The sequence below is a fragment of the Balaenoptera musculus genome, chromosome 6 (assembly GCF_009873245.2).
Source record: "Balaenoptera musculus isolate JJ_BM4_2016_0621 chromosome 6, mBalMus1.pri.v3, whole genome shotgun sequence".
NCBI classification, from domain to species: domain Eukaryota; kingdom Metazoa; phylum Chordata; class Mammalia; order Artiodactyla; family Balaenopteridae; genus Balaenoptera; species Balaenoptera musculus.
Genome location: NC_045790.1, coordinates 10,714,468 through 10,741,942, shown reverse-complemented (window position 1 = coordinate 10,741,942; position 27,475 = coordinate 10,714,468). Strand labels below are relative to the sequence as shown.

The window sequence follows — 27,475 nt, the reverse complement described above, 5'->3', positions numbered from 1 at the left end:
AGATCCAGAAATCACTTCTCCAAACCACTTCTGGCTTCAAGACAAGTCAGAAGTGATTTGGAGAAATCTCCCTTTTTTTAAGTGTTGACAACTAATTAGAGCAAAAAAAAAGAAACCACTAGGGAGCGTAAACAAAACAAAACACATTTACATGCCGCATCCGACCACCAGTTTACAACCTCGGGTTAAGATTTACAGGAAAACATAGTACCTAACTTCATCCTGTGAAATTACACAAGGCTCATCAGGTTCTGGCCAAAATGGAACAGCAAAATATGAGTTCTGATGGAACTTACGGATTGTCTAGTTCAACCCCTTCTGTTTACAGATGAAGAACATCAAATGTTAGTGACAAACCCTGGGTGAGGACCCAGGTGCCCTGACTCTCTGTCCTCTTTCCACTGGACTTCTCCTTCGAGGCAGCCTTCAGATGGCCAGTGCAGAGGCCAGCAAGCTCACCAACGTCCACCTGCTCTGTCAGCTGACAATGGAGAGGGAGGGATGCCGTCTCGCCCTGACCCCCAGCACGGCAGGTAAGAATCTATGGAGGGGGGACTTCTCTGGTGGTGCAGTGGTTAAGAATCCGCCCACCAATGCAGGGGACACGGGTTCAAGCCCTGGTCCGGGAAGATCCCCCATGCCGCAGAGCAACTAAGCCCGTGCGCCACAACTACCGAGCCTGCGCTCTAGAGCCCGCGAGCCACAACTACTGAGCCCGCACGAGCCTAGAGCCTGTGCTCCGCAGCAAGAGAAGCCACTGCAATGAGAAGCCCGCGCGCCACAATGAAGACTAGCCCCCGCTCACCGCAACTAGAGAAAGCCCACGGGCAGCAATGAAGACCTAACACAGCCAAAATATTAATTAATTAATTAATTATTTAAAAAAAGAATCTATGGAGGGCATTTTTTTGTTCAAAGTACGCATGTCCCTATCATGCTCATTCTCTGCCCCCTGCAAGGGAGAGTATTGCCAACTGGAGAACATTGCTCATGGAGGCACGGGTGGGAACCGGAAAAGGCTGACAGCAGATGTTGAAATAATTGAGAGTCAGAAAACATTTGAGGTACTTCGGGGGCTCCTTATCACCTCTCAGGTAACACTGCCAACTGCACGGCCTTCAGGAGGTTTGGTGACCACAAGGGAAATGGCGGTGACCACGCTGGTGCCCTGGCTCTCCAGAGGTATTGTTCAGTGAGGAACATTTTCCCACGCATTTACTCCATTTTATTGAAAATGCTGTTGTTAAAATAGCTAAGTTGGACTATTACATACTATTTCCGTAAAATATCGGGTACGATTTGGAACGAGTTGTCGAGAAATACAAATTCAGTTACCATTCTCATCAACACTTAAATGTTAGCAAATTTTCTAGACTTAACCTGATTTTCCACAAAGACTTGCACATCTTTCTAACTCACCCTAAATCTTCTTTTCCAGAATTTTCTATCTCTTTCCACACAGTAGGATCTATAACCTGTTTTGCTCCTAAATACGCAAGCTTCTTGTAGCATTTTGTCTTTTTTTTTTTTTTTTCTCATGAGAGCCACTGGCTGGCGGGTTGCAGCTCTTAGAGAAAAGTTTTTTTCCCTCGAGAGTCAAAGCGGTAGGCATAGCATAGTGTATTATACAAACATTAGTATCTTTATTGCGATGGTTGTTCCAGCTCTCCTCATCCCTGCTTTTCTTGACATAATGATGAGAATGATGGCAGCCTAGCTACTGGGAGGGGTCAGAAGATACCCAGGCTGAAATGCTATTGTCCTTATGTTTATCCCCAATCCATCTTGGGCTTCTTCATTTGTTGCCTTTGTTTGACCCTCTTCTTATTTCCCTTGAAGGTTTAATTAAGTTCAACCATATGCTGTTAACTGTTCCAGTTTCACTGAAATGTTCTATTTCTTGTTCATTACAAAAAAGAAATCGTTCTCTCAAAAAGAAGTTGATATAACTTTTTGCACGTAACTTTTTTATTGAGGCACAAGACATTATATTAATACTTTGCCTGAGCTTGAGGCAGTCTGTTTAGTAAGCTGAACATTAATACAGTAAGGGATTAAGTGCAAACAACACACATTCACGGATTGACTAGTGAGGCTACTTACGATTTATAAAGTGCTAGATTAGTGGTAATTGTCATTCAGTTTGAAATTTTTCACCTTCGGGAGGAAAACAAAGCAATCAGGACCCCTTCCTCCCTTTAGGAATGAAAACATTTTCCTAAACCAATCAGTCACAAGAGCAAGGGCTACTTTTCCTTTACTCCCACTAATTAGAGCGTCATCCCTTTATTGTCAAGTCTGTACTAACTTTCAATATTTGGCAGAATGGGGGAGGAAAATCACACAGCCAAGAAGACTGCTAACTTGCATCTTGCCCTGTTGCTTGCACGTGTATTGCCAGCTCATTGTAACAGTGGGGCAAACTGCAATGATATAGTTCTATTTTTTCCCCATCAAAAAAGAGTAGTTCCCTTCTCCTCTACCTGAGGCTTCTGTCTAATAGCAAGCACCCCTGGTGACAGATCCCTTCATCAACTTACACACACAACATAGACCTTCGTCTGAGAGAGCTCAGTTCCTTTAGCAAGACTCAATTACCTTGCGCATTACACAAAATCCATTCTAGATAGAACATAACAAGGGTTTCAAATAGAGATTTTCCAGAAACATTCAGTGAAGTACCGTTCCACAAGTGGAACTTCACTGAATGTTTCTGGCAAGATGGCTAGAGAATATGACTGTAAGGGAAAGAAGACAATTTAGGGGAAAGACAAGTTACTAAGTCTGCCCAAAACACTTTTATTGACTTTTTAATATAACATAGCAGCAGCATGTTAGCTGAGTAGACCATTCAAATTACTTAAGCTTCGTGGAAGATTGGAAACACTCCAAAACAATGCAATCAGTAAAAACAGTATGCTCATTTATTTTTTTAAAAAAGTAAAAGAAATGAGCTATCAAGCCATGAAAAGACATGGAGGAAGCTTAAGTGCCGATTAGTAAGTAAAAGACACCAATCTGAAAAAGCTACTTACTGTATGATTCCAGATTTATGACATTCTGGAAAAGGCAAAACTATAGGGACAGTAATAAGATCAGTGGTTGCCAGGGGTTGGGAGTGGGGAGGGATGAACAGGTGGAGCACGGAGGACTTTCAGGGCAGTAAAACTCCTCTGTATGATACTGTAATGATGGATACATGTCATTATACATTTGTCTAAGCCCATACAATGCTCAACACCAAGAGTGAACCCTAACGTAAACTATGGACTTTGCACGATAATGACATGTCAGTGTAGGTTCATCAATTGTAACAAATGCCCCTCCCTGGTGGGGGATGTTGATTATAAGGGAAGCTGTGCACGTGTGGGGCAGGGGGTACATGGAAACTCTCTGTAATTTCCACTTAATTTTGTTGTAAACCTAAAACTGCTCTAAAAGTTAGTCTATTTTAAAAAAGTAAAGGTTTTTTAAAAAAATATTTATTTATTTATTTGGCTGCATTGTGTCTTAGTTGAGGGATCTTTGTAGCAGCACTCAGGCTCCTCTCTAGTTGTGGCGTGGGCTCTAGAGCGCACGGGCTCAGTTGCCCCGAGGCATGTGGGATCTTAGTTCCCCAACCAGGGATCGAACCCACGTCCCCTGCAGTGGAGGGCAGATTCTTAACCACTGGACCACCAGGGAAGTCTCAGTAAAGGTTTTGACTTATGGATTGTGGGGGTAAAAACTCTAACAGACTTTTATTGAATACCCACTGTCCTACTGTGGTAGCCCTACTGTGGTAGCCAGCCTTCAAGATGGCCCCAGATGATCCCAACCCCTTGTATAGTCTCCTTCTGCATTGTACCAGGATTGGCTTGTGTGACTAGTAGAATATGGTAGAAGTGATGGTGGGTCACTTCTGAGATGAGAGAAAAGACACTGCAGCTTCCTTCTTGCTTACTCTTTCTCTCTCTTGAAATATTCATTTGGGGGGAAGCCAGCCACTATGTCATGAATACACTATGGAGAGTCTACATGGTAAGGAACAGAGGCCTTCAGCCAACAGCCACATGAGTGAGTCTGGAAGCAGGTCCTCCAGCCAAATCAAGCCTTCAGATGACTACACCCTGGCTGAGATCTTGACAGCAGTCTCATGAGAGACCCTGAGCCAGAACAACCCAGCTAAGCTGCTCCCAGATTTCTGCCAGATTGGACTATATGTATATACATATTTTCTGAGCAGAATTTTGGATCTGAAAAAATAAACAAAATCTTGGATTTCCTTGCACACCCACGGCTTCCTCAGAAACGGAGTGAGATAACAAATTTTGTTGTTTTAAGCTGCTAAGGTTTGGGGTCATTTGTTACGCAGCAGTAGATAACTAATACACTATGGTAGACATTGGGAAATACAAGGATAACAAGCTGTGTGAGGGAGAGATTTTGTCAGTGTCATTCACGTCCAACTTTCCAGTTCCTAAACCAGTGCCTGGCACACAGCAGGCATTCAGAAAATATCTGTTGAATGAGAGATGAAGATACAATCACTGCCTTTCAGATGCTCACACCCGAGGGGAAGAAGACATATAAACTGGTAACTATCACACAGGTGTGAATGAAGCAGGTGTAGAGGGGCGATATGGCACAAGCAAAGCATGGCACTGCAGAGGCAGTGAGTCCTTCTGTGTTGCAGGTCATCTCAGGGTCTGCCTTGAAGAGGCAGCAACTCAGCAGGGCTTTGAAGGACAGGCTTTTGTAGATGGGCTGAAATCTATTATCTTTCTCTCCAGCTTTATCGTCTGATTTATAGCTATTAGAAATTTGAAAACTGTGACTTGAAGAAGAAAACTTTCTTCCTCCGTGTGAGAACTGTTCTGAGGAAAGTACCAGACCAAGCTGTTAGTTATTAAACATAGTCGTTGCTTGCAGACATGGTCACACACAAAACCAGATCGAGGGGGAGAATGACACGAAAAAAACAAAACAAAAACTCTTCCAAGATCTGGGAGAATCAAGGGAAAGGGTTTTCATCTTGCAGTGGCCTCCAGAAAGGCGGGTGACATCTCAGACGATCAGGAAGCCAAGAGAAGGAGGCTCAAGAGGCTTGGACAGGATAGTGACTCCAGAAGGGCAAATAGGAACTAAAAAATAAGTACAAAGTGACTTGCAGACTGGGTTCCGAAGGCCAGGCTGGGAGATGTTGTGTGGAGCCGTGCTTGCTGATGAATGGCTAGAAGCAGTCCGATGGGTGGTTTCCCCACCTCTAAACACCCATCTACATGTAACTGCACAATTTTCCCATAGCTGAGTATCCCTGGGCTATTATTTTCTTTCTCACTCCACTTTTTTTTTTAAACTTAAATTTATGTAAGAAGGAAATTTTATATCATCCTCATAAGTGGAAAATTAGTATCTTCCTATTCCATTATTATTAATGGAATAAATAAATGGTACTTATTCCTTTAAAATAAATATCTAACTATTAAAGTAACAAATTCACACCCATATGTCACCTTGAATACCACTGTCGTATATAGTCACATTCTGAGAATCATTAACTTTAGTAAAAGTAATTAAATCACAGTTCAATGCAAGTTGTGGAGAAAAAGTTGATGCTCTCCATAGAAGAATTCACTTATAGAGAAGCAAAACCAAACTTTTTAGATGTTCAAGATTAAGAATAATCTAGAAGGTAAAATGTTAAGGATTAAGTGCCATTGAAATAACCACGTCAGAACCTTGCCCTCATCTCTGATACTAACCTCATTATTCACAGTTGTCGATTTCCATCTCTCCCTACCCTGCTTGTCTAAAGGTTCTCTGAGACTCACCCATTTCCCTACCCATCAACCAGCACACAGCAGAACTGCAATAAGGAAAATGCAGACAACAGAGCAGCAGTGAGGAGGAAGCGAGAACCCAAGTCTCTCATGGGCCCCTCACGGAGCTCAGGACCTCCAAAGAGGCAGCGGCAGGCGCGCACGATGTACACCAAAGAGCAACTGGACGTGCTCAAGGAATACTTCCAGAAGAATAAGTACCCCGGCTACCAGGACCGCCTGCGCCTGGCGGCCAGGCTCAGCCTAGAGGAGCACAAACTGCAGGTGTGGTTCAAGAACCGCCGGGCCCAACGCTCCCGGCTGGAGCGACTGGCCGAGGGCGGAGGCCAGAGGGCCCGCGATGCTCCCACGGACCCCGGGATCCCCTGCGCCCCGGGCCCCGCGCCTGCCCCCGTCACCGCCCCTGCTCCTGTCTTTGCTGCTGCCGCTGCCGCCGCACTTGCCGGCCCCGCATCCCCAGACGGCCCGGGATTCCGCAGGCCCCCTCTGCCCAGCCCCGTGGGGATGCGCCCAGCGCCAGAGCCCAGCGTCTCCAGCCACGGCCGGGCCATGTGGGCCCCGGCACAAGGCGCCCATGTCCCCGTCCAGGCTGCTTCAGCCCCGGCCCCGGCCCCAGTCTGGCCTCTGGACCCCTACGCCCCCAACTTTGGCCCAGATCCTTTTCCAATTCCAGTGATATTCTCACGCCAAGACCCTTCCTCCCCGACGTCTGGGTACCAAACAGAAGATAGCTTTGTGGATGAGAACGACTTAGGCCCCGGCCGGTTACTGAATTTATAGGGTCATCTGTCCCCGCAAAGTCCTGCAGACCCCGCGGGGCCAGAGAGAACTAGGGCGTTATGGGCGCGGATGGGGGAAGCGGTGGCCGCTTGTCTTCACAGCTGGTTACTCTCAGCCACTTGACCGCACCTCCCTTGATCCAGGCATTTTTGTGTCACTGTGAGGCCATCACGAGTTGCGCAGCTCTGAATGTCCTCCCCCCCCGTTAGTATTTGGGGGGCACGTGGGCATTTCTGTCAGTGCCTAAGTCAGAGGTGGAATTACGTTCACAGTGTACATTTCGCTTTCATGGAAGCTCCCAAGAACTTTCTATAGGACCTTCACCAGCCTCAGAGGGAATTTAATTAAAATCGCGTTAAATCTTTACCTTCCCTTGATGTCTAGAAATTTCTGTTTTGGCTTGTCTCTACCCTTGCCTGTAGTTTCAAATAAGTGTGAATTTTAAAAAGTGCATTAAATCCATAAACGGTTTTGGAAAGAAAAAAAAAAAAAAAAAAAAGAACTGCAATAAGGTTCTTTGCAAGAACAAAGGTATGTGGGACTTCCCTGGTGGCGAAGTGGTTAAGAATCCACCTGCCAATGCAGGGGACACGGGTTCGAGCCCTGGTCTGGGAAGATCCCCCATGCCACGGAGCAACTAAGCCCAGGCGCCACAACTACTGAGTCCACTTGCCACAACTACTGAAGCCCATGCGCCTAGAGCCCGTGCTCCACAACAAGAGAAGCCACCGCGGTGAGAAGCCGCGCACCTTAACGAAGAGCAGCCCCCGCTCGCCACAACCAGAGGAAGCCCGCGCACAGCAACAAAAACCCAACGTAGCCAAAAATTAAATAAATAAATTTATAAAAAAAACAAAAGACATGTGTAAGTCATTTATTTTTGGTGCAAAGACTGGTTCTTACAGTTGTTGTATGCAAATAGTTGACACATTTTTGTTGGCTGAAAAACCAATTTTTGAGCAAAATTTTGGCCTGAAAAAATAAACAAAATCTTGGCTTTCCTTATTCACCCACGACTTGGAATAGCCACTTAGTGCCCACGTAGGTGAACTGTGGGAGCAAGTCATTGGGACTGAATTGGCACCTAATCCTAGCTGAGCACCATCATCACGCGTGGTGCTGATGCTGACATCCAGAGGCCTAAGCCACAACCCTGGACATTCTTGTTCTGAATCAATGATGAAATCATGCATCTATGGCATCGAGGTACCCAGTTCTGGAGTAAGGCTTTTGTCATATCAAAACAATATGAAGGGCTTCCCTGGTGGCGCAGTGGTTGAGAATCCGCCTGCCAATGCAGGGGACACGGGTTCGAGCCCTGGTCCGGGAAGATCCCACATGCCGCGGAGCAACTAGGCCCGTGAGCCACAACTACTGAGCCTGCGCGTCTGGAGCCTGTGCTCCGCAACAAGAGAGGCCACGATAGTGAGAGGCCCGCGCACCGCGATGAAGAGTGGCCCCCACTCGCCGCAACTAGAGAAAGCCCTGGCACAGAAACGAAGACCCAACACAGCCATAAATAAATAAATAAACAAATAATTAAAAAAAAAAAAAGAAAACCACTAATCTGTTTAAAAAAAAAAAAACAACAATATGGAGACACATTTTTGGAAAATCAATTAAAGTCTTTCTATTATCAGAGGTTCGTTTAATTTTTTTTAAACTTTGATTTCTCTTTAATAGGACACACACAAAAGGAGGTTGCCTCAAACTATTGTATTATTCCCAGAGGTTAAAATTGTGACGGGTTCCTTTTAATCATGGGAACAAGAGTACCCCCTAAAGAGCTTTTGCTAAAATACTGCTTACTGAGGGTGGTGAAGTGCTTGGGAGCAAGGGTTAAAGAACAGAAAAGGAAAGTTTATCTGAAAACCACTTGGTCCCAGACAGCTGAGCTGAGGCTGAGTCGTGAGATGGTCCCCCAGTGTCAGTGGGAGCATCAGAACCTCTGGGTCTTTGTTTCCCTGTACGATATTAGGCAGGTGAGGGTCCCTGACACTCTCACAGGGGGACAAGCATGGTTTTGGGGCTCTGTGCAGACAGAGTCAAAGCCTGCCCCTGTCACATATTGGCTGGGAGACATGAGAAAGCATTCTGAGTTAGCCCTTGCATCAATTTAGCCTTTCTTTACAAAACTGATTTTTCAATTTCTTAACCATAATTTTAAGGCATTTGGGGAGTTATCTGTTTGAATTTATTTTCCTTCCCTTTGAAAAAATACTCACAAATTGCATCATCTGATAAAAGTGGGTATTTACTTCTTTCCAAAGAACCTGGGTCTAAACAACCTTAAAAATAAATAAATTTAAAAAAATAAAAATAAAAATAAAACAGGATGAAATGATTCAATTGTCACCTAATTGAGTTTTACCAACAACAAACACTCAGCCATTTCTTTGTCGTTGTTGTTGTTCTCTGTGGTCCCATAGCTCATACACAGCAGGTGGAGATAAGGTTTTACGGCTGGGAGGGACCTTGGCGCTCATCCCATCCAAGGATCCTGTTAAACCCTCCCAAGGTTGACTTCATCATCCTCACTCCGGTTACTCATCACTCACATTGTTCATTGTAATAGGCAGCCCCAAATAACCTCTGTCTTTGAAGCTGCCACCACTTTCTGGCTTTCATGGAGACCTCTGTTTACTTTTCCTCAATAAAGGGCAGAGGAGGGTGTCAGGCAGGGACATTGCAGAGCAGTTTCATCTGACCTGAGTCTAGGAGGGTCCCAAACCACCAGCCGGGGTGGGGTGAGCACCAATCACCTCTGCCCTGTTGGACCACACACCTGAGTCTTCAAGGCAGACCAGTGAGGGCGCCAGACAAAGGAGACTACAGTCCTCTGCATGATCCGATGGGATCCCATTTCTAAGAAAAGGAGAGGGAGGGATGGTGGAGCTAATTCAATCTAGATGTTATGGTGACCTAGGACAGTTTCTCCAAGTACTTCTAGAGATATTTTGTAACTTCTCTGCAATACTTGTTATTTTTTCCATCCCTATCTATTTCTCAAGTTACTCTGCATAAAAATTCTTGAGAACAATCAGGGGCTTGTGTGCTTATTTATCAGCAGCGGGAAGGGACTCTGGCTGGTGTGCATATAATTTTGCAGCTGGGGCCGAGGGATGAAGAGAGGAAGCCAGGCGGGAGGGGATAGAGGGCAGTCAAGGTGGGCTGGCTGGTCACTGCAACCCAGGAGGAGCGGAGCGGCCAGGGAGTCCCAGGAAGAAGAAGCAGGTCCTGGGGCTGGGGGAAGATGCCCATACTCTTACCCAACATGGGCAGCGCATGGATTGGAAGAAATGCTGTCGCAATGCAGAGAGACTCAAAACAACAGTGGGCTCAGGGTTCGACCTAAATAGGGGCCAAAGACCCTCCTCCAATAGAGTGGCTCTGGCTCCCTCTCAGAAAGTTTCCCAGTTCCTCTCCTGGCGCCTTGTCAGAGGAAATAAATCATCTGATGATGTGTTAGCAATGTGGAGGCCAGGGCTCAGCTATTTCCATGTTTAAATCATTACTCTTTCCAGGCTGCTAGAGCAACCTCCCGCCCATGCCCTGGTCCACCTTGGTTGGATGAATTGGTTTATCCTCGGGGCAGGAATGGATAGGTTTAATACCCTCCGCCCCACCCCCGTCTCACTCTCCCAAATCCCACCGCCAGTTGAGTTGGAAGGGCCACCTGGCTGTTTGGGTTTGAAGACAGGAAGGCTAAAGTCTCAGCCCATGCCACCTGTACGGGAGGGAGCTGGGACTGTCCCTGAAGCCTCCAGGCTCAGAAGCCTCCAGCTCTGGCCTCTGCACGGGAAGCAGTGCAGGCTGGGCCACAGGTGGGAGTTCAGCAGATCTGAGCAAAGACGATGGTCCTCAGACCCACTGAACCTCTGTCAACTGCTAAGGCCTAGAACCAACAGCTGTCAGGTATAGAGCTTCACTGGGAAATCATGGCCAATAATGGGATAGTTCATAATGAGAATGGAATTGCACCCATCAATCAATGAATAAAAATACACATTTGTCGAGGGTCAGCTCCCAGAGAACAGGGTCTGTGATTCATCTCTGGATCCCACACGTCCTGGCATATAGCAGGTACTCAATTAACATCAGTTGGCTGTTTGTAGACAAGTGAGACTAATAAACTGAAGACAGATTTACTGGGCCTTCTAAGCCATCGTTTAGGCTTTTGTACTAACCATGTATTCTAGTTTCTGTATTTGATGCTTTGACATCTTGGAGCCTTGGAATAGGAAACATCCTCCTGTCCACCACTCAGTTCACCTTTGTATCCAGGCATTGTGCTGTTTCCTTTGGTGATGGAGTTTTGCCCCTCCAAGAGAGGTTCATCAACTCCTAGAACCTAGGACCTAAACTAGATACAAAGAACTTTGGGGCTTTGAAAACTTACCTAGAAATAGTAGCTGGAACAACCATTTTTATATTCCTGGTCACAAACAGAACACTTTACCAGGAGGGCCTTTCTCAGAGGGCAGGGAAAGGACACACTCAACAAGCTGAGGGTCCTGGGGCTGCCCTGGGCATCCTGAGGTAGGCAGGCCTTTCTTACTTCCACCCACTGGCAAGACAGTGCCCTTTTCACCTTCAGTCTGTCAGCATCCAGGGACCACCCCCGCCCCCAATCCCCATAAACCTACATGTGAAAGGCAGCTCCCCCTGGACACACTGGAAATGCTTAGAATACTTAAGATGTCATATTACATTTTAATAGATGCCCTTAGGTCAGGGTTGGGAGATCATCATAGCTCCAGAGGGAAGAAAGGAATTCCTGCATAATATACTGAGGTCAGAATGGGACCAGAGAAGCAAGATGCCCAGATAGAACTTTCTGGGCAAAGGGACAAGATCAAGCTCACTGTTACCAGTGCACAAACTATGAGATCATTTGCAAACAGAGAAACTGTTAAGAGTGAATAGTGCTCTAGAATCAACACGCAGGGAGAGCCGAGCGCCATAAACCAAACGGTTCCTGCAAGCTTCAGACAGGACGCTTGTCCCAGTCTCCCCTGCCCTCTTGATCCTTTTCAATCTGCCCCTCCCAACCTGATCGCTGCCATCTGCCGCCTTCGGGTCTCTGGTACGTTCTATCTTCCCAGTCCCTCCTCCATTAATTGGAGAAACTCATCCACACGGAGCGTCAGGAGAGGAGGCCAGTGGCCAGCCCCTCCCTGCAGCCCCCTCTCTTAACAGGACTTCCTAAACACATGGTTTCTTCTGCCCTCTATGAACATCTTGGGTTATCTTGACTTGAACTCAATCTCAAGCCAGATAGCAGGAAGTAGGAAGGTACCAGGGAACAGGTGGGCTTCAGGACACTGTGCGGAAGGCTGGAACCATCACGGGCCCCCATCGGCTCTGTGGCTGGACCTTAGGTTAACCAGCATCTGCGCCTGCAGGGCAGGGTCCCGGCCAGCCCTACCCTACTGGCCTCCCTCTTCATGGCCGTGTTTATATCTTCCGAAACCTACTGCTGAACTCTGCATATGCAGTTTAGACTCCAGCCCAGAAGCCCCAGGAGATGGTAGGGGGAAGGCGGAGGATGCTGGCGAGAGAGGGGCATTTCTCTGACCTAATGTCTGTAGAGGATAGTGTCCCAGGCTTCCCTCTGAAGCCATTTAAGACCCTGTCCTTGTGCTCTTGTCCAAACCTATTTGGGTTTATATCTATTTCCTCTTAGAATAATTCATTCCATCTCTCTCCTGCAACAGAGCCATTTATTCCCACGGCCCCGTCCTAGCTTTGTCATTGCCCAGGACGTCTCCACCTCTGAAACCTGAAACTCCAAGAATCCACTCTCAGCCTCTCACCACCAGCAGCCTAGCTCTTGAAAGTCCAGGGTCTCCGAGTCCTGGAACCGCAGTGAACAGGGTGAGCTACGCTGAGGGGCAGGGTTTAGGGACCAGGCAGATGTGGATTTGAATCCAGGCTCTGCCTCTGACTACATGGGTGACCTTGGGCAATTTGCTTCACCTAAGATGTTACCTTCTCAGTGACAAACTGGGAATAATAATATGTCCTGAGATGTTTTTTTTAATTTACCTTAATTATTTCTTTTTATTGGAGTATAATTGCTTTACAGTGTTGTGTTAGTTTCTGCTGTACCACGAAGTGAATCAGCTATACGTATACATATATTCCTTCCCCCTTGGACCTCCCTCCCATCCCTGCCCCCCACCATCCCACCCATCTAGGTCATCACAGAGCACCAAGCTGAGCTCCCTGTGCTTTGGAGACAACGTATTGAAGCCCTGAGCACAGCCTGGTGTTCCATCAAGGGCAACCATTGTATCATGATCGCTTGTATGTATCACATCGTATCATCACTGCTACAAGACCCCTGCCCCCTTCCCACCACCTCCCTTGGCCTCCCCCGATCTCCCTGCCTCCACAAGAGCCAAAATGATCTCCAGAGCTCCTGGCACTCCAGGACAAGGCCCCCCTCCCGGGGCCCACATACCACCGTTGGGAAGGGGGTGCTGGTGCCCTAGGGCTCTGTGTGCTCCTGGCAAGACCCCTATCACCAACACTCAGTCTTGCCAGCAGTTCTGCCCTGAGACCAGCACCCCAACCTCACTGAGTCCTCGATCCTGACTTCTATCAGCCCCACAGAAGCCCCAGGGCTCCCCATCACCCACCATAATCTCCAGACAGCCTTGTTTCTTCTCCTTTGACATCTCCCTCCCCATCTGCTGAAACCTTCCCACTGTGGCCCAAGATGTCCCAGCCAGTCATCCAAAAAACCCTGATTTCCCCAACCTCTCCTCGAACATTTCCTTTTCTTTCTTCTTCTAACTGAACCCTGCTTCCCTTGTCTTCTCAAGTATGGATTTCTCTCTCCCACATTCATGCAACTGACCTAAGGGTGCGGTAGGTGGTTTTCTTTGCTCATTACTTCCAGAACCTTCTCTCTCTTCTCCCTAAAAATCCCAGGTCTCACATCACACGACTGTACACTTCTCCTTGTTGCTAAGGGACACCTGCTCCCCTCCCCATCTCTGTGCTCACTGTGGCTCTCTCTCAATCTCCAGTTCTGACTCTTCCTTATCTTCCCTCTCCTAATGGCACGTCCTCCATGATGCACTCGAAATGTGGGCAAAAATGAGACGGGCTCGGAATGCAAAATACACACCGGATTTTGCAGGCTCAGCCCGAGTAAAAATGTATAAATATCTCCATCACTTTTACAGTGATTACATATCGAACTGATACTATTTTGAATAAACTGGATTAAATCAAATATATTCCTGTATTTAAATTCGGTTCATCTGTGTCTCTACCTTTTTGTGTGGCTACTAGAAAGTTTAAAATTGCACATGTGGCTCACATGACATTTTGATTGGCTCTACCAATAATCAAGGCCCTTTCTTAATCCCAATTTCACACGTCCCAGGTGAGAGCTACCTCTCAGGTTTTCCTGCTGCCCTCCGTCCAGAACGCCAACTCGGCATTCCCTGACCTCACCAGGACCTACTAACCATGGACCCCACCACCGTCTTTCCACCACCCTTCCCACCTCCCATCCAGCCTTCCCTTCTTGTCCGACTTGCGTTCCGTGACTTACGTTATCCACTCTCTCCCACAGCCTCCCCTCTCTCGTCCCTCTCTGGCTTCCTCTCACTCACTGGGTGGCACTCTGACCCTGGTTAAACCTAACTCTGCAACTGCACCGCATCTACAGAGTGGAGCATCGCTGGGAAGGGAAGGACACGCCTCCATGCTCCTGACTTTGCAGGAGAGAACTTCCTTCCTTCCCAAGGCAGACTGCGGAACTCTCCCCTCTAAACTGCACTTCCATTAGAAAATGAATCACATTATAATGCGGGGTCTGTGTCTTCTGGGGACTTTAAGCCCCTTGAGGGCAGGAACCAAGACCTTTTATTTCTGCATTCACCAGCAGCACCGTAAAACCCTGTCCTCTTTAGATGAAGGAGGTCCCAGGTCCTTGTGTGGACTCAGGTGCCCGGGGCGAGTGAGGCTGTGTGTAGTCTGTACCAAATGCCATCCTCCACCAGGAACAATGAAATGCACCCCTCGACTCTTCTGGTAGCCAACCTCAGGGACCTACTGTCTCTGATGGGGGTCGGGGGGTGGACAGACTCACACCTGCCACCGAGCCAGGTGCCCTCGGGACCCAGAATATTTCTTACAGATCCTATTGTACTCTTTGGGGATTAGGACTAAAAGAACTTGCTTGGTTTCCTCTAGTATTTAGGCTTCATGAGGAAGCCCACTAACCAAAACTCTGCTTTCTTTAGCAGAAGGAGGAACCAGCCTTAAAACACTGTCCAGGGGCTTCCCTGGTGGCACAGTGGTTAGGAATCCGCCTGCCAATGCCAGGGACACAGGTTCGAGCCCTGGTCCGGGAAGACCCCACATGCCGTGGAGCAACTAAGCCCGTGCGCCACAAGTACTGAGCCTGCGTTCTACAGCCCTCTAGCCACAACTACTGAAGCCCGCATGCTTAGAGCCCGTGCTCCACAACAATGACAAGCCACCGTAATGAGAAGCACGTGCACCACAACCAAGAGTAGCCCCCGCTCGCCGCAACTAGAGAAAGCCCGCGTGCAGCAACAAAGACCCAACGCGGCCAAAAATTAATTAAATTAAATAATAAATTTTTAAAAAAACAACAGAAAAAAACACTGTCCAGGCCAGGGGTCTCTGAGAAGTGGCGTGGGTGCTTCCTGGGAGACCCTGGGTGGCAGCAGCTGTCCCTGACCTCCCTGTCTCCCCCTGTCCTTCTCCATTTCCCTAACACGTGCAGGGGACTCCCCAAAGGGCAGGGAGGTGAAATCAGTGTGTATCGAGGGTGCACTGTGTCCAAGGTGCTCTACTCGGGTTATATCACCTGACTCCCCCACGGGTCCTGTGAGTTGAATAACATTATTCCCATTTTGCAGATGGGAACACTGAGGATGAGACAGTCAGGGCCTCAGTGAAACAGACGGCCCACTTAAATTAGGAAATGTCATAGAATTTAATAAAAGGAATATATGCAAAGGTGTGGCCAAGGGTGTAAGATGCCCACAAGGGCCAGAGTGGTGTCCTTGGGCTGTAACCACCTCAGTTACAGAGCCCAGGAGGGGAGCAGTTACTGGAGCCTAGAAGGAGAAAGCCCGAGCGGAGAGGGTGGCTTACAAGGGGCTGTGACCTCGGGTGGAAGGACACAGTGGCCCAAGGTGACCCCACAGGGCAGGAGCTGGGGATAAACACGCAACCTCCCATCTTCCATCCTCCCCGTCCTGCCAGGGCCGCTCCCCACAAGGCAGAGAGCAGCGAGTGGCAGTGGGTGGGAATGGAGGGGCAACAGAAGACACCCCGCGCCGAGCCCAGACCTGCCAAAGTTCAACATCTTGGCACCTCCCTGGGCTGTCCCCCTCTTGTGGAGGGACAGTCTCTGGGGCCCAAGAGATCCAGGATCCTTCCTGGCCACCAGCCCCCAGTGAGCTGGGGGAGCTGAGCGCACCACGGCACCGCATGAGTTAACATCTCTGCTATTCTCCTGCTTCAGTGCCGGATTCTCCAACCTGTAGAGGGCCGGACCCTCTGTGAGGCCCCAGCCAGACCCTCCCAGGAAATCCACTCCCACCCTTGGCCAGCTGCCCGGCAGCCCTCAGCTACGCCAGATGAACCAGGGAGATTTGATGGATGAGAAAGTAGATGTGGGGACTCCCTTAGGAGAATAATTTAATTTTATGGGGCAGGGACGCAGGAATGGGAGCTCAGGCCCTAAACTCAGCAAGCGGCCTGGCTTGCAGGCGTTGGGCGCGGCCAGGAGCATGTGTAACTCATTACCTCTGCGAGCCTCCCATTTGCGGCCGATGGATGATGCTGGGAGCGCGGTGGAGGGCCCGAGGCCACGGGGTGAGCGTGACTGCAATATTTTTCTGACACTAACACCTCTCTCTGGCCCTTGGAGAGGGCCGTGGAGGAGTCAGGCCCGGCTGAACACCACCCACGCCCAGCCCTCCGCCTCTGGGCGCCAGACTGCAGAGGCTTCAGCTGTCCTGGCGGGAAGAGAAAGGCAGGACCGGGGAGGGGGAGGGGGAGGGGGAGGGGAGGGGGGGCACAGAGGAGGGGGGGGTGAGGAGGGGTCGCAGGCCCAGACAGCCCCCGTTTGGGTTTCTGCTCCAAGGGAGGTGTTGGTGGGCCCTGAGGTCAGAGTGGGCTTGGCTCTTGGAAGACCTTGGAGGTCGCGTTCTGCCACGAGCCCACCCAGCAATTCCAGCCATACAGGTGGAGCCTGTGCTCTTCCCCGCTGGAGCCCGGGAGGTGAGGAGGCCCCCTGCCTGGGCGTCTTCCCACCCACAGCGGGGCTCAGACACAGGAAGGAGGCGGCGGGGTCCTGAGAGGTGGCCCAGCCAAGGGGTGCAGAGGATGGAGAGGTCCCAAAGGTGTCACCCTGGAGCAGGGGTGCGAGGGAGAGAGCCTGGAAGGATGTGGGTGGCACCATGCGGGAGAGGGGCAGGGTAGCCTGTCACAGCGGGCATGTAATAGCCCCTCAGCTTCCTTCTCACCTGGCGCATGAACAGAAGGGAAGGGATGGGGGCAGGTAGGAGGAGAAGAGAAGACGAGGGGAGGGGAGAGCAGAGGAGGGGAGGGGGGAGGGACCTGTAAATAACACCGTGTTTACACCCTGTCTTTAAAGTCCCACCTGCGTTAAGGCCTGAGTCAAACCTCCATATCTAGCCTGCAGTTTTGCAGCTTTGCTCTCCCTGATCCCAAGATCCCCAGGGCCAAGAGGAGGCACCCCCTCGCCTCCCATCTCCCTGCTTTCAAGGGGAAAATCCTGGGAGGGACTTGGAGCCCCTACAAGGCCTAGCAGACAACACTGCTTTCATTTACTCAAGGCCCGGAGCAGGGCGAGGGGGTTGGCTGGCAGGGTCCCCACCTCTGTCCACCTCTGCTTTCCCATCAACCTCCCTCCGCCCCTACCAGCCCCATCCCTTCCCCCCTCCCCTGTTACTCTGCAGAGATGAGGATCAAAGCAGCAAAGTGCCGGGGAAACAGGTCAAATCTGGCTTGAATTTCCCCAAGTCGGAGCTCACCATTTTCCTCTTAGAAATGAGAGGGAAGGGGAAAAAAATCAAACCAGAAACCTAGGAGCCTTTAGGTGGTGATTTCATCTCAACACTCCAGTCTTTCCGGGGTCTTCACGGCCACCCCTCCACCCCCGGCCCCATGTCTGGTGTCCAGGAATGAAGCGTGGAGGAGACCCAGACGATGTGGAAATCAGGTTTAGAATTTATTTGTTCTGCCACCTTTAGATTTCAAGGACTCCTGTGTTTGCTCAGCCATTAGTTCGCTCATTCAGTCAGTCAACAAATACTGATACTTAGGAGCACCTGCTGTGCACCAGGCTGGGAGACACTGATGAACAAAACAGAGATGCCTGCGCTGGTCCAGCCTATGTTCTTCCCATGAGGAACAGAGAGTAAATGATAAACATGATAAATAAGAAAATGATACAGTGTGTTGAGGAGGCTAGGACTAGGTGAAAAAGGAAAAAGAGAAGCAGGGAAATGGGTGTGCAGGGGAGGACAGGAAGCCCTGACGCAGAGGTGAGATTTGAGCTAAGACCAGAAGGAGGTCAGGGGGACGCCTGGAGGGTCTGGGGGCAGCGTACGTCGGGTAGAGCGTGCCAGCAGGTCCGCTGTGAGGGTCAGAGCCTCCTTGGCCACAGTCAGTGCCTGGGTTTTTATTCCCTTCAGCGTGGGAGCCTTTGCTGGGCTTTGCTCCAACTTAGGTTTTAAAAGGACCACACCGCAAATACAACATCCAAGTCTGTTTCTGTGCACAGAATTTTAGGACTGGATGGGAGCTCAGAGACACCCCCTCTGCCCCTGTGGAGCACTGAGATGGAGACACTGAGGCCCAGAGAGGGGACGTGCCCATCAGGTCACATGCCCCGGGGCGGGGGGACAGGGAAGGGAAGAGCCAGCCTACATCTTCCGACCTCTGCTGTCCACACTTCACGGGGTGCTGTGGCTCAGGTGACCCCTGGGACACTTGCTGGCCTGGTTCTAAAACTGCCCCCTGACCAGATCTCCCCATGGCTGGGGTTACTGTTATTTTTCAGTCCTTCTGGTCCAAATGGCCTTTTTTTTAATCTCAGGTTCAGAAAAGGGGAGGTAAGATGAGGTCAAGAGAAGGGGGGACCATGGCCCAATGACACTCCCCCAGGCCTCTCCCCACCCCTGCCATGCCCTTCCCCACTGGCACCCCAGGATGGCCCTGGTGGTCCTGCAATTACCCCTCTGAGCTGTACCCCAGTTGTTTCTTGCCAAATCCGGCCTCTTTACTGATGGGCCAGTGGGGAGAGAGGGTGGAGGAAGGATGTGAAAGCCAGCTTGGCTTTGCTGATGTACTGATGGGGAAGAGCTGAGCATTGGTAGTGACCCAGCTCCCTGCGGGCCTTCCTCTCTTCCCAGGTGTCGTTAACTTAACAGAAACACTGGCCTGTCTGGTGCAACTCAGCTGGTAATACCTTTCCCCAACTACCTCTTCTCTTACAAAATTGTATTCAGTCTTCAAGGCCTTTACCAGAAAGGCTTCGCCCTGCTTGACTTTAATAATCACACATATTTTTACCTCCTTTACATGGTGGGTAATTGTCCCCATGCCAGTCCCTCCCACTGGGTTCAGAAGCTCTTGGAGGGCAAGGATGGTTTAATTTCTCTCTGGAGCATCTCTGGCACCTAACCCACAGCTTGACACATGGTGGGTCCTCAAAATGTGGTTGTCGACTGGAATTCAGAGGAAGGGCTCTGACGGTGGGTAGTTTACTAGGGCAGGTGAAGAGCCCAAATCTCCTGTCTCCTCTCCCTCCTGAGACAATCCCTAATCCCTGCCTTTCTGAGCCATCCAACTTCCCTTCCTACACTCAGCACCTCATGGGAGGAAAGATGGGGTTGAATGAGGGGGAGTCATTTCTAATTTTGAGTAATTTCAAGACAAAGGCAGTTGGCAGAGTGGACCACAGTGAAACATGGTGCTTGAGAAAAAGGTTGAATAAAGGCATCTGGGATGGTTAATTTTATATGTCAACTTGGTTGGCCATAGGGTAACCAGATTAAACATAATTTCTGGGTGTCCATGAGGGTGTTTTGGATGAGATTAGCTTTTAAATTGGTGGAATCAGTAGAGCAGATTGTCCTCCCCAATGTGGGTGGGTCTCATCTAATCAGTTGAGGGCCTGAGTAGCACAAAAGGTGGGGGAATTCACTTTTTGCTTCCTGCCTGACAGCTGGAGCTGGGACATATCATCTCATCCTCTCCGGCCCTCAGACTGTGATCTACACCACTGGCTTCTCTGGTTCTCAGGCCTTCTGACTCGGACTGAACTATACCACCAGCTTCCCTGGGTCTCCACTCTATAGACAGCAGATCGTGGGACTTCTCAGCCTCCATAACCATGTGAGTCAATTCCTCATAATCAGTCTCTTTGTGTGTATAGACACCCTCATGCTTCTGTTTCTCTGGAGAACCCTAAGGCAGCCTGTTTCCATCTCATTGACCATAAGTTTTTACAAAACTCTCCTGTGGGTTTCCTTCTACTCATCTTTGAAGTGGGGATGAAGCTCTCATCTCCTATACTCACTGCAAAGAGGAATGTATTCATTCAGGCAATAAGCATTTATTAAGCACCTACTAAGTATCGAGCTCTGTGCTGGATGCACAGGAGTTGGCTGTTAGCAAGGTGCTCTGAGCTCCTCTAGAGGAAACTGCATCCGTTGAATCTCCAGAGTTTTAGCAAATAACCAGCCCACAAAGGTGCAGTGCGGTCTGGGTCACTAGGATGGGGCCCCTTCCTGTGCCATGACCTGAGGCCTCAGTCCCAGGGGAGGATGGGCACCTGGAGAGTGCCTCCTTGCAAACGCTTTAGGAAGTGCATTGGAGGTTCGTCGCCCGAGAGGGTCTGGGCTTCTTGGTTCAGTTGCCTTTTGCGTGACCCCAGCCTCACCCATAGGAGAGGATGGCAGAGAGGCAAAAGGATTGCCCTAGGAGTCAGGAGACTCAGTGCTGGGGCCGCTCTATGACTGACGAGCTATGTGATGCTTAATGCTTTTCTCAGTTTCCGCTAGCTCATCTGTAAAATGCGTCTCATCTTGCTGGTCACACAGGTGTGTTGAGATGCATGAATGAGAAAAGACCTTTCCAAGCACGCATTTCAACCTATGCAGTATCATGTGTGTGTGTGAGTCGGGGGGGGTGGGGGGGGTCACCAGCACCCTGGGGCAATGCCAGGATCGGGTGGAGGGGGCAGGGCTGACCTCGCGCCTAAGACCGAGCCAGAGGCACTCACCGTCCTCACACAGGTTCAGCTTGGACAGGCTCCTGCCATCAAAGGGCTCCTCAAAGATGGAGCCAGAGTCACGGTCGCTCACGGTGGCGTGCAGGTACATGGCTTTGTTCTCCATCGCGTCCTGCAGGAGAGGAAGGGAGGACGCAGGGGGGAGAGAAAGGACGTAAGCTGTGGGTGGAGACACAGATGAGCGGTGACCCTGAGCCTGAGCGCTGGGAACCTCCCTCATGAGCAGGCAGCAACCACCGGATCCTCCGGTCCCCAATTCCCTCCTCAACTTCCTTGGCGTGGGGAGGCCAAGGCCCTTTGGACCTTTCTGACCATGGGATCCAACCCCTCCCTTTCATAGGTCTGGGTGGGGCTGGAGCCCTGCGCTGGGGGGCACCGAGGGCCACGCTGGGTGGGGCTGGGGGGAGCCAACCCTCTTGACCCAAGCAGAGTAGTTTCCAAGATTCTGGAGCCCTGGACACATGAGGGAGACTTGGGCTTCTGCTCTGTGTTGGAAATGGGGGGAAACTAGACATAAAATGGGGTACAGGGACCACCAGCCAACACAGCTAAGACCAGAACTGCTCCCAAACCTGGCCGGGCTGGCATAGTCAGAAGGGCTGGGTTCAGGGGACCATAGAAGGGATTCACCCCCATGGGAGCCCAAGGGGCAGGTGGCCTCAGTGAGGTCCCCCAGACACTAAGGTCTGGGCAGCCTTAGACTGGGGAGGGCCCTGGTGTCCGATGGCCTCCTGAGGCTGGATCGCTGGGGCTTGGAGGGGACCCCATGGAATGCCAAGAATGTCCCATCAACATGGGGAAATGCTGTGTATGCTCTTTGAAATGAACCAGCCCCGTTTGCACAAGTGTGCACAATGTGATCCCATTTTGTAATATCTACACATGTCCCAAGTATGTGACGGGAAAGATGATATTCAGAGATGTTCTGGGTTTCCCTGGGTGAGACGTGTATTACAGGACTCTGGTTGGGATTGTGGGGATTTGTGCTTATTTTTGTTTGCTGGATTTTCTGGGTTTTCTGTGATACATTTGCATTCTTTGTGTAATAAGAAGAAATCATTTGCGGAACCAGACCACAAAGTATTTATTTACATAAAATACTCAATATCCTTTTCCCACATATACGCTCGGTGATTTTGCAAATGACTCTCCACTTTCTGCTCAGTTCTAGCCATTGATTTATGTTGACTTTCGGTTCTGATGCTCTTTGACTATCTGGATATTGAACCCCAAAATCCACTTTTAAAAAGTGAATTCTTTGGAAGATAAAAGCCCCCGGGGAGGATGGATGGGTCCCAGGCCCAGCGTGAAGCCAACTCAACCCTGAGGCCCAGAGAGCCTGGCCAGGCGTCTACCGCTGTGAGAAGGGGACAGGGCCTGGCAGGTGGCAGTGGGGGGACAGTGGCCACTGACTGAAGGGAAAGGAGGCACCCACCCTGTTCCAGTAAATAGGGACAATGGCCAGACCCCCCTGCCAGGCACAGCAGACGCAAATCCCCTATTTTCACAGCCTGACTTTTCTCTCCAGAGACCTCTGACCTCAGGGCTGAGAGGAGGCCAGAGCTGGCCAGTTGCCATCCCCCTGTCCTTCCGCTGGCCCAGGAGGCTGGGCCTTCTGCTCTTGACTTCAGCTAATGAGATGCCGTCTGCCCCGCACACATGGTCACGCATGCACACACACACGCAGGCGCACACACTCAGGGTGTTCCCAGGCCCTGCGGGCCTTTCCTCCAGCCAGCGGGAGGGAAGGGTGGAGGGGCGCCCGCAGCCCTGCCAGCGTCTCTCTTGCCTGCCCTCCGGGGTTCCTGGAGAGACAGCTCCCGGCCCCACTTCTCCAGGCTGCAGTTGTGCCCAGTTTGCGAGTCTCCTGACGCTGGCCCTCCGTCTAAGCCCTCCACCCAGGGAGGGCCTCTAGGTGCGGCCCTGCGCAGATCCACTGATGCTAAGCTACAGGGGACCCTCCCTCGTTTCACAGCGCTCGTGCGGCACCCCGCCCTCTGGCCTCAGTCCTGGGGAGCTGCAAAGCAGGAGGCCGGTGTCTCCTCTGAGAGAGAGAACCCTCTCTCTGCCAAAGGCAACAGCAGCTGCCGTCCAGAGCCCGTGGGGTCTCCGAGAACCAGGGGTGGAGGTGTGGAGCCGGGCTTGGACCAGCTTCCCTCTCTGCCCATCAGCTCCTGGATCACAGCTGGAATGCCCAGCGCATTATCTGGAACGTGTCTGTAGGGCGGCCCCTCCCGACCCCTCAGCTGGTGGAGCAGGAGCCCTGGGGAGCCTGCTGGGGAAAGGGGCTGAGCTGGAGGCCAGATGCCAGTGCCATGAGATTGCAAGTGCTCAGCCGGCGCTGCTAATGTTTGCTACTTGGGAATGAAACCTAAGAATGTTCTGTCTGCCCCAGGTTTTATCTGGGGCTGCTTTTCTTTCTTGGGGAATGGGGGGCAGGAATTTGGACCTTCCCGGCATTGGTCTTATAGCCTTTGGGCCGAGCCTGTGCAACTAATTGCCAAGTGCGGTGACGACACAGCAATACCTCCCAGCCCCACACCCGTGTGCATGCGGCCCCCCAAGTACAGACCCTTTGCGTTTAGGATCTCTCTGCTTCCCAGGAGCCCTGTGAGGGAGGCAGGTGGCATCGATCTGTCATATTCCCATTCTAAAGATAAGCCAACCGAGGCCCAGAGGGGAAGAACCGATGGGTGTCAGAGAGGGTGAGGCTTCCCACCCGGGGCACTGGCTTAGCGCCAAGTTGCTCTGTCCAGGAAGCATGTGTCAGTCCCTTTTGGTGGCCCCCTTTCGGGCCCAAAGTGATGCAGTGAAGAGGGCCAGGTTAGGTGACCTGGAGCCAAGAGAGCTGGAAGGGAGGGGACCAGGGCCACAGAAACACAGGCAGGGTGGAGACACCAAAGGGACCTGTGGGGAGTGCGGGCTCAGAGGACACGGGGTCCCATCCCGGCTCCACTTCTTGTCTCTGGGGAACTTGGCCCAATCAGCTGAGCTCGTTCAGCCTCAGGCCATCGCCTCTGTGATGGGAAGAGCACATCTGCTAGCCACTTGGTCCCAGCGAGCCTCGTGTGGGACAGGGCATGTGGGAGGGCTGTATGGACAGGGGCATGCAGGGAGTCGGGGGTGGAGTCTGGTGAGAACCAACAGCCCCTCAGCATCTTCTGACCCTGCCAAGCAGCCAGGTACAGGGGTCCCTGGGCTCCTGAGGCCACCCTCCCGCCTAGCCAGTCCCAGAAACAATGCCATTTGGATCCCTGTGCGAAAGGCAATCACGAATGCAGGCCAGAGCTGAGAGCTGGAGCCTGATATTAAAAGTCCCCCTCTGGGCAGCAGCGGGATACAATCAATTCTTCCCGCTGCGGGGGTGGCCCAAGCCTTGCTGGGTTCCAGCATCTAACTCTACAGGGCTCGTAACGCATCAGAACTAAATAGAGATCACCCTGAATGTGGCCCTCTCTGGAGACAGAATCGCTAAGTCGGTTTTAAGCCCTTTTCTCCTCTAACGGTACTTAGTTCATCTAAATCATAACCCAGAGCTGGAGAGGCACAAATGGTTTATAAATAAGCTCTGCCTTCATACATTCCACCACTGGACACACCTGCAGGCACGCACACACACGTAAAGGGCCTGTCACCTGTCCCATCTGCTCCCTGAATAGGCTCTGGAGCTGTGACATGAGCCTGGCAGAGTTGCCACTAAAGCGATCGCTTCCTCTGGCTCCCAAATGCGGGCTCACACCCACCAGCCCAGGCAGCTGGATGAGGGCCCAGCAGATCCCCCAGGCTGACAGCTAGGACTTTCCCGCCCAGCACTAGCACCTCCACGCTCCACATCCTGGGGATGCTCAAACCCAGCGCCCTGTGTCCCCTGGCTGCCTTTAGGAAGCTATGCCCAGGTGCTAGGACAGAGTCAGCACCAAGACTCACCTGAGGGCCCCCAGTGAGGCTGCAGCGACCGTCCCCTCAGTTCCTGGCATTTGCCATGGTGGCTGGAGAGCTGGCTGCTACCACCACCCCGAGACCCAGGCAGCCCCTCAGAGCTCGTTCCCACTGCCAGCCAAATCCAGATGGACTTATAGAAAGAGGCTGCACCGTGCCCGGGGTCTCGGGGGTCACTTCTCCAGGAGGATCAGGTCAGGAGGCAAGACTCAACCTTGTGCCCAAGTGGGAGTCCCTGTCTTGGTGCCCCGCCTCGGTCAGCCTTGGGCAGCGCTCGGGAGATGTTCTGTGGAGGCACCAGCGGCTCTGCGAGGTACTGTCTGAGCTGTGAACTGCAGCTGCTCTGGCCGCCGGGCTTTATAAAGTTCTTGGAGCAGTTGCGAGGCTCCTATGGGGTCTGGAACGCGTCCCCCCTCTAGTGGCCAATCTGAGCATTACAGCCCCACGCAGGAACACCCGCTGGGTCCAGAGCAGCCTTGGTCTTGGGGACTCCACCCGCTGGTTCTAAAGGCCCTGCTCAAGGCATTTTGGGAACGCTTCTAGCGGAATGGCAGCTAGACCTGGCTTATTAGCCGCGCAAGAAAACCAGCCTTGTAAATTTATTTATAGGACGGAATTGGCATTGCTCGGTTCATTCACCAAACTTAGCTTAGAATTACTTTCTGTGTTTTCCTGGAGTCACATCCACCCATAAAGGACCCAGATTGCCTGATTCAGAAGAGGGTTCTGGGAGTGCTGAAGGAACTTCCCAAAGTCAAGTTCAATGCAGCTCAGTAAGGAAGCCAGCATTTCTGGAGCACTGACATTGTGCAAAGGTTGGGATACAGAGGTGAGTGAGAGGAGCCCGCTGGCCTCAGGGGGCTGCAGTCCAGGCTGAGAGGTGGGCTTGGGCACAGATAACTGTAAACCTAGTGTAAACCTAAGCATAACTGATTACGTGTAGAAAAGGAGATTTCACCAAAATGTTAAGGGGGTAATTACCTTCAGGTTGAGGTGGTGATGGCAGAGACATCAGGGAAATTCCCAGAATAGTCTGAACCAAGGCACATGGTCAGTTTATGTGTACACCGTCCTACCCCCCACTGCCTGGGGCACAGAGCTCTGAGGTGACATTCACGAACACGCTCCCGTTTATTGGTTACGAGCTCAGCCTCAACCCCTGAGGGTCAGACCTCGTACGGGAGAATAGTTTGCCAAGGCTCAGCTCTCCCCACCGTGCAGCCAGCAAACCACAGCTGAGTCACAAATGTCTTCGTCATTTGCAGTGACTGCACCTTCTGACCGTCCCTGGCAGGCAGCTACAATGTGAGGCTCCAAGACTCCGTTTTACAGGAAAAAAAACCCAGTAATTATATCATAATGATGATGATGATAATAATAATTGGAGAAGGAAGAGGAAGAAGGAGGGGAGGGGAGGGGGATGGGGAGAAGGAGGAGGAGGAGGGGAGGAAGAGGTGAGAAAAAACCACTTCATAATATATACGCTGCGCTAGGCAATTCCAAGTGCTTTTCATATATTAACTCATTTAACCTTGACAGTAGCCCTATGAGGTAGGTACTGCTATTATTCCCACTTTATTGAGACAGAAGAACTGAGCAGTATGTCCAAGGTCAAGCAACCTGTACGTGGCAGAGCTAGATTCCACTCCAGGCAGTTTGACTGTAGTCTGTGCCCCGAACAACTCCCCTAACTGCCTCTGATGAAAAAGAGTGTGTTTCAGTCACCCATCAAGTCACCAATATTCCTGGGAATGTCATCTTACAAACAGCAGGAAATGTGCTCAAAATGTTATGTCCAGGGATCTCACTGTGGAGAGGTATATATTAGCAATAAATGCCCTGGTTGGTGAGACCCTGGTGATGCCCTACTTACGTGAAACAAGACTTTTTTTTTTTTTTTTTGAAGTGTAGCTGATTTACAGGGTTTCAGGTGTACAGCAAAGTGATTCATTTATACATACATATATATTCTTTTTCAGATTCTTTTCCATTATACATTATTACAAGATGTTGAATATAGTTCCCTGTGCTATATAGTAGATCCTTGTTGGTTATCTGTTTTATATACAGTAGTGTGTATCCGCTAATCCCAAATTCCTAATTTATCCCTCCACCACCCCCTTTCCCCTTTGGTAACCATAAATTTGTTTTCTATGTCTTGTGAATCTGCTTCTATTTCGTAAATAAGTTCATTTGTGTCATATTTTAGATTCCACATATAAGTGATATCATACGGTATTTGTCTTTCTCTTTCTGACTTACTTCACTTAGTATGATAATCTCTAGGCCCATCCATGTTGCTGCAAATGGCATTATTTCATTCATTTTTATGTCTGAGTAATATTCCATTGTGTATATGTACCACATGTTCTTTATCCATTCATCTGGCGATGGACATTTAAATTGTTTCCATATCTTGGCTATTGTAAATAGTGTTGCTGTGAACATTGGGGTGCTTGTATCTTTTTGAATTAGAGTTTTTGTTTTTTCTGAATATATGCCCAGGAGTAAGATAGCTGGATCATATGGTAACTCTATTTTTAGTTTTTTAAGGAGCCTCCTTACTGTTTTTCATGGTGGCTTCACCAATTTACATTCCTACCAACAGTGT

The 27,475-nt window shown here is 50.4% G+C and overlaps 1 protein-coding gene across 1 annotated transcript in view; it reads right to left on the bottom strand.

The window, feature by feature from the left end:
* Positions 1-25,171, bottom strand: part of LOC118896326 (scavenger receptor class A member 5) — an 82,494-nt gene extending 57,323 nt beyond the window's left edge. Inside the window, exons 1-2 of the mRNA XM_036854114.1 lie at positions 24,853-25,171; positions 20,917-21,037 (exon numbers count right to left, since the gene is read on the bottom strand). Of these exons, the coding sequence (XP_036710009.1) occupies positions 20,917-21,031 (115 nt within the window). The 5' untranslated portion in view covers positions 21,032-21,037; positions 24,853-25,171. The remainder of the gene's footprint in view (positions 1-20,916; positions 21,038-24,852) is intronic.
* Positions 25,172-27,475: the final 2,304 nt, after the last annotated feature.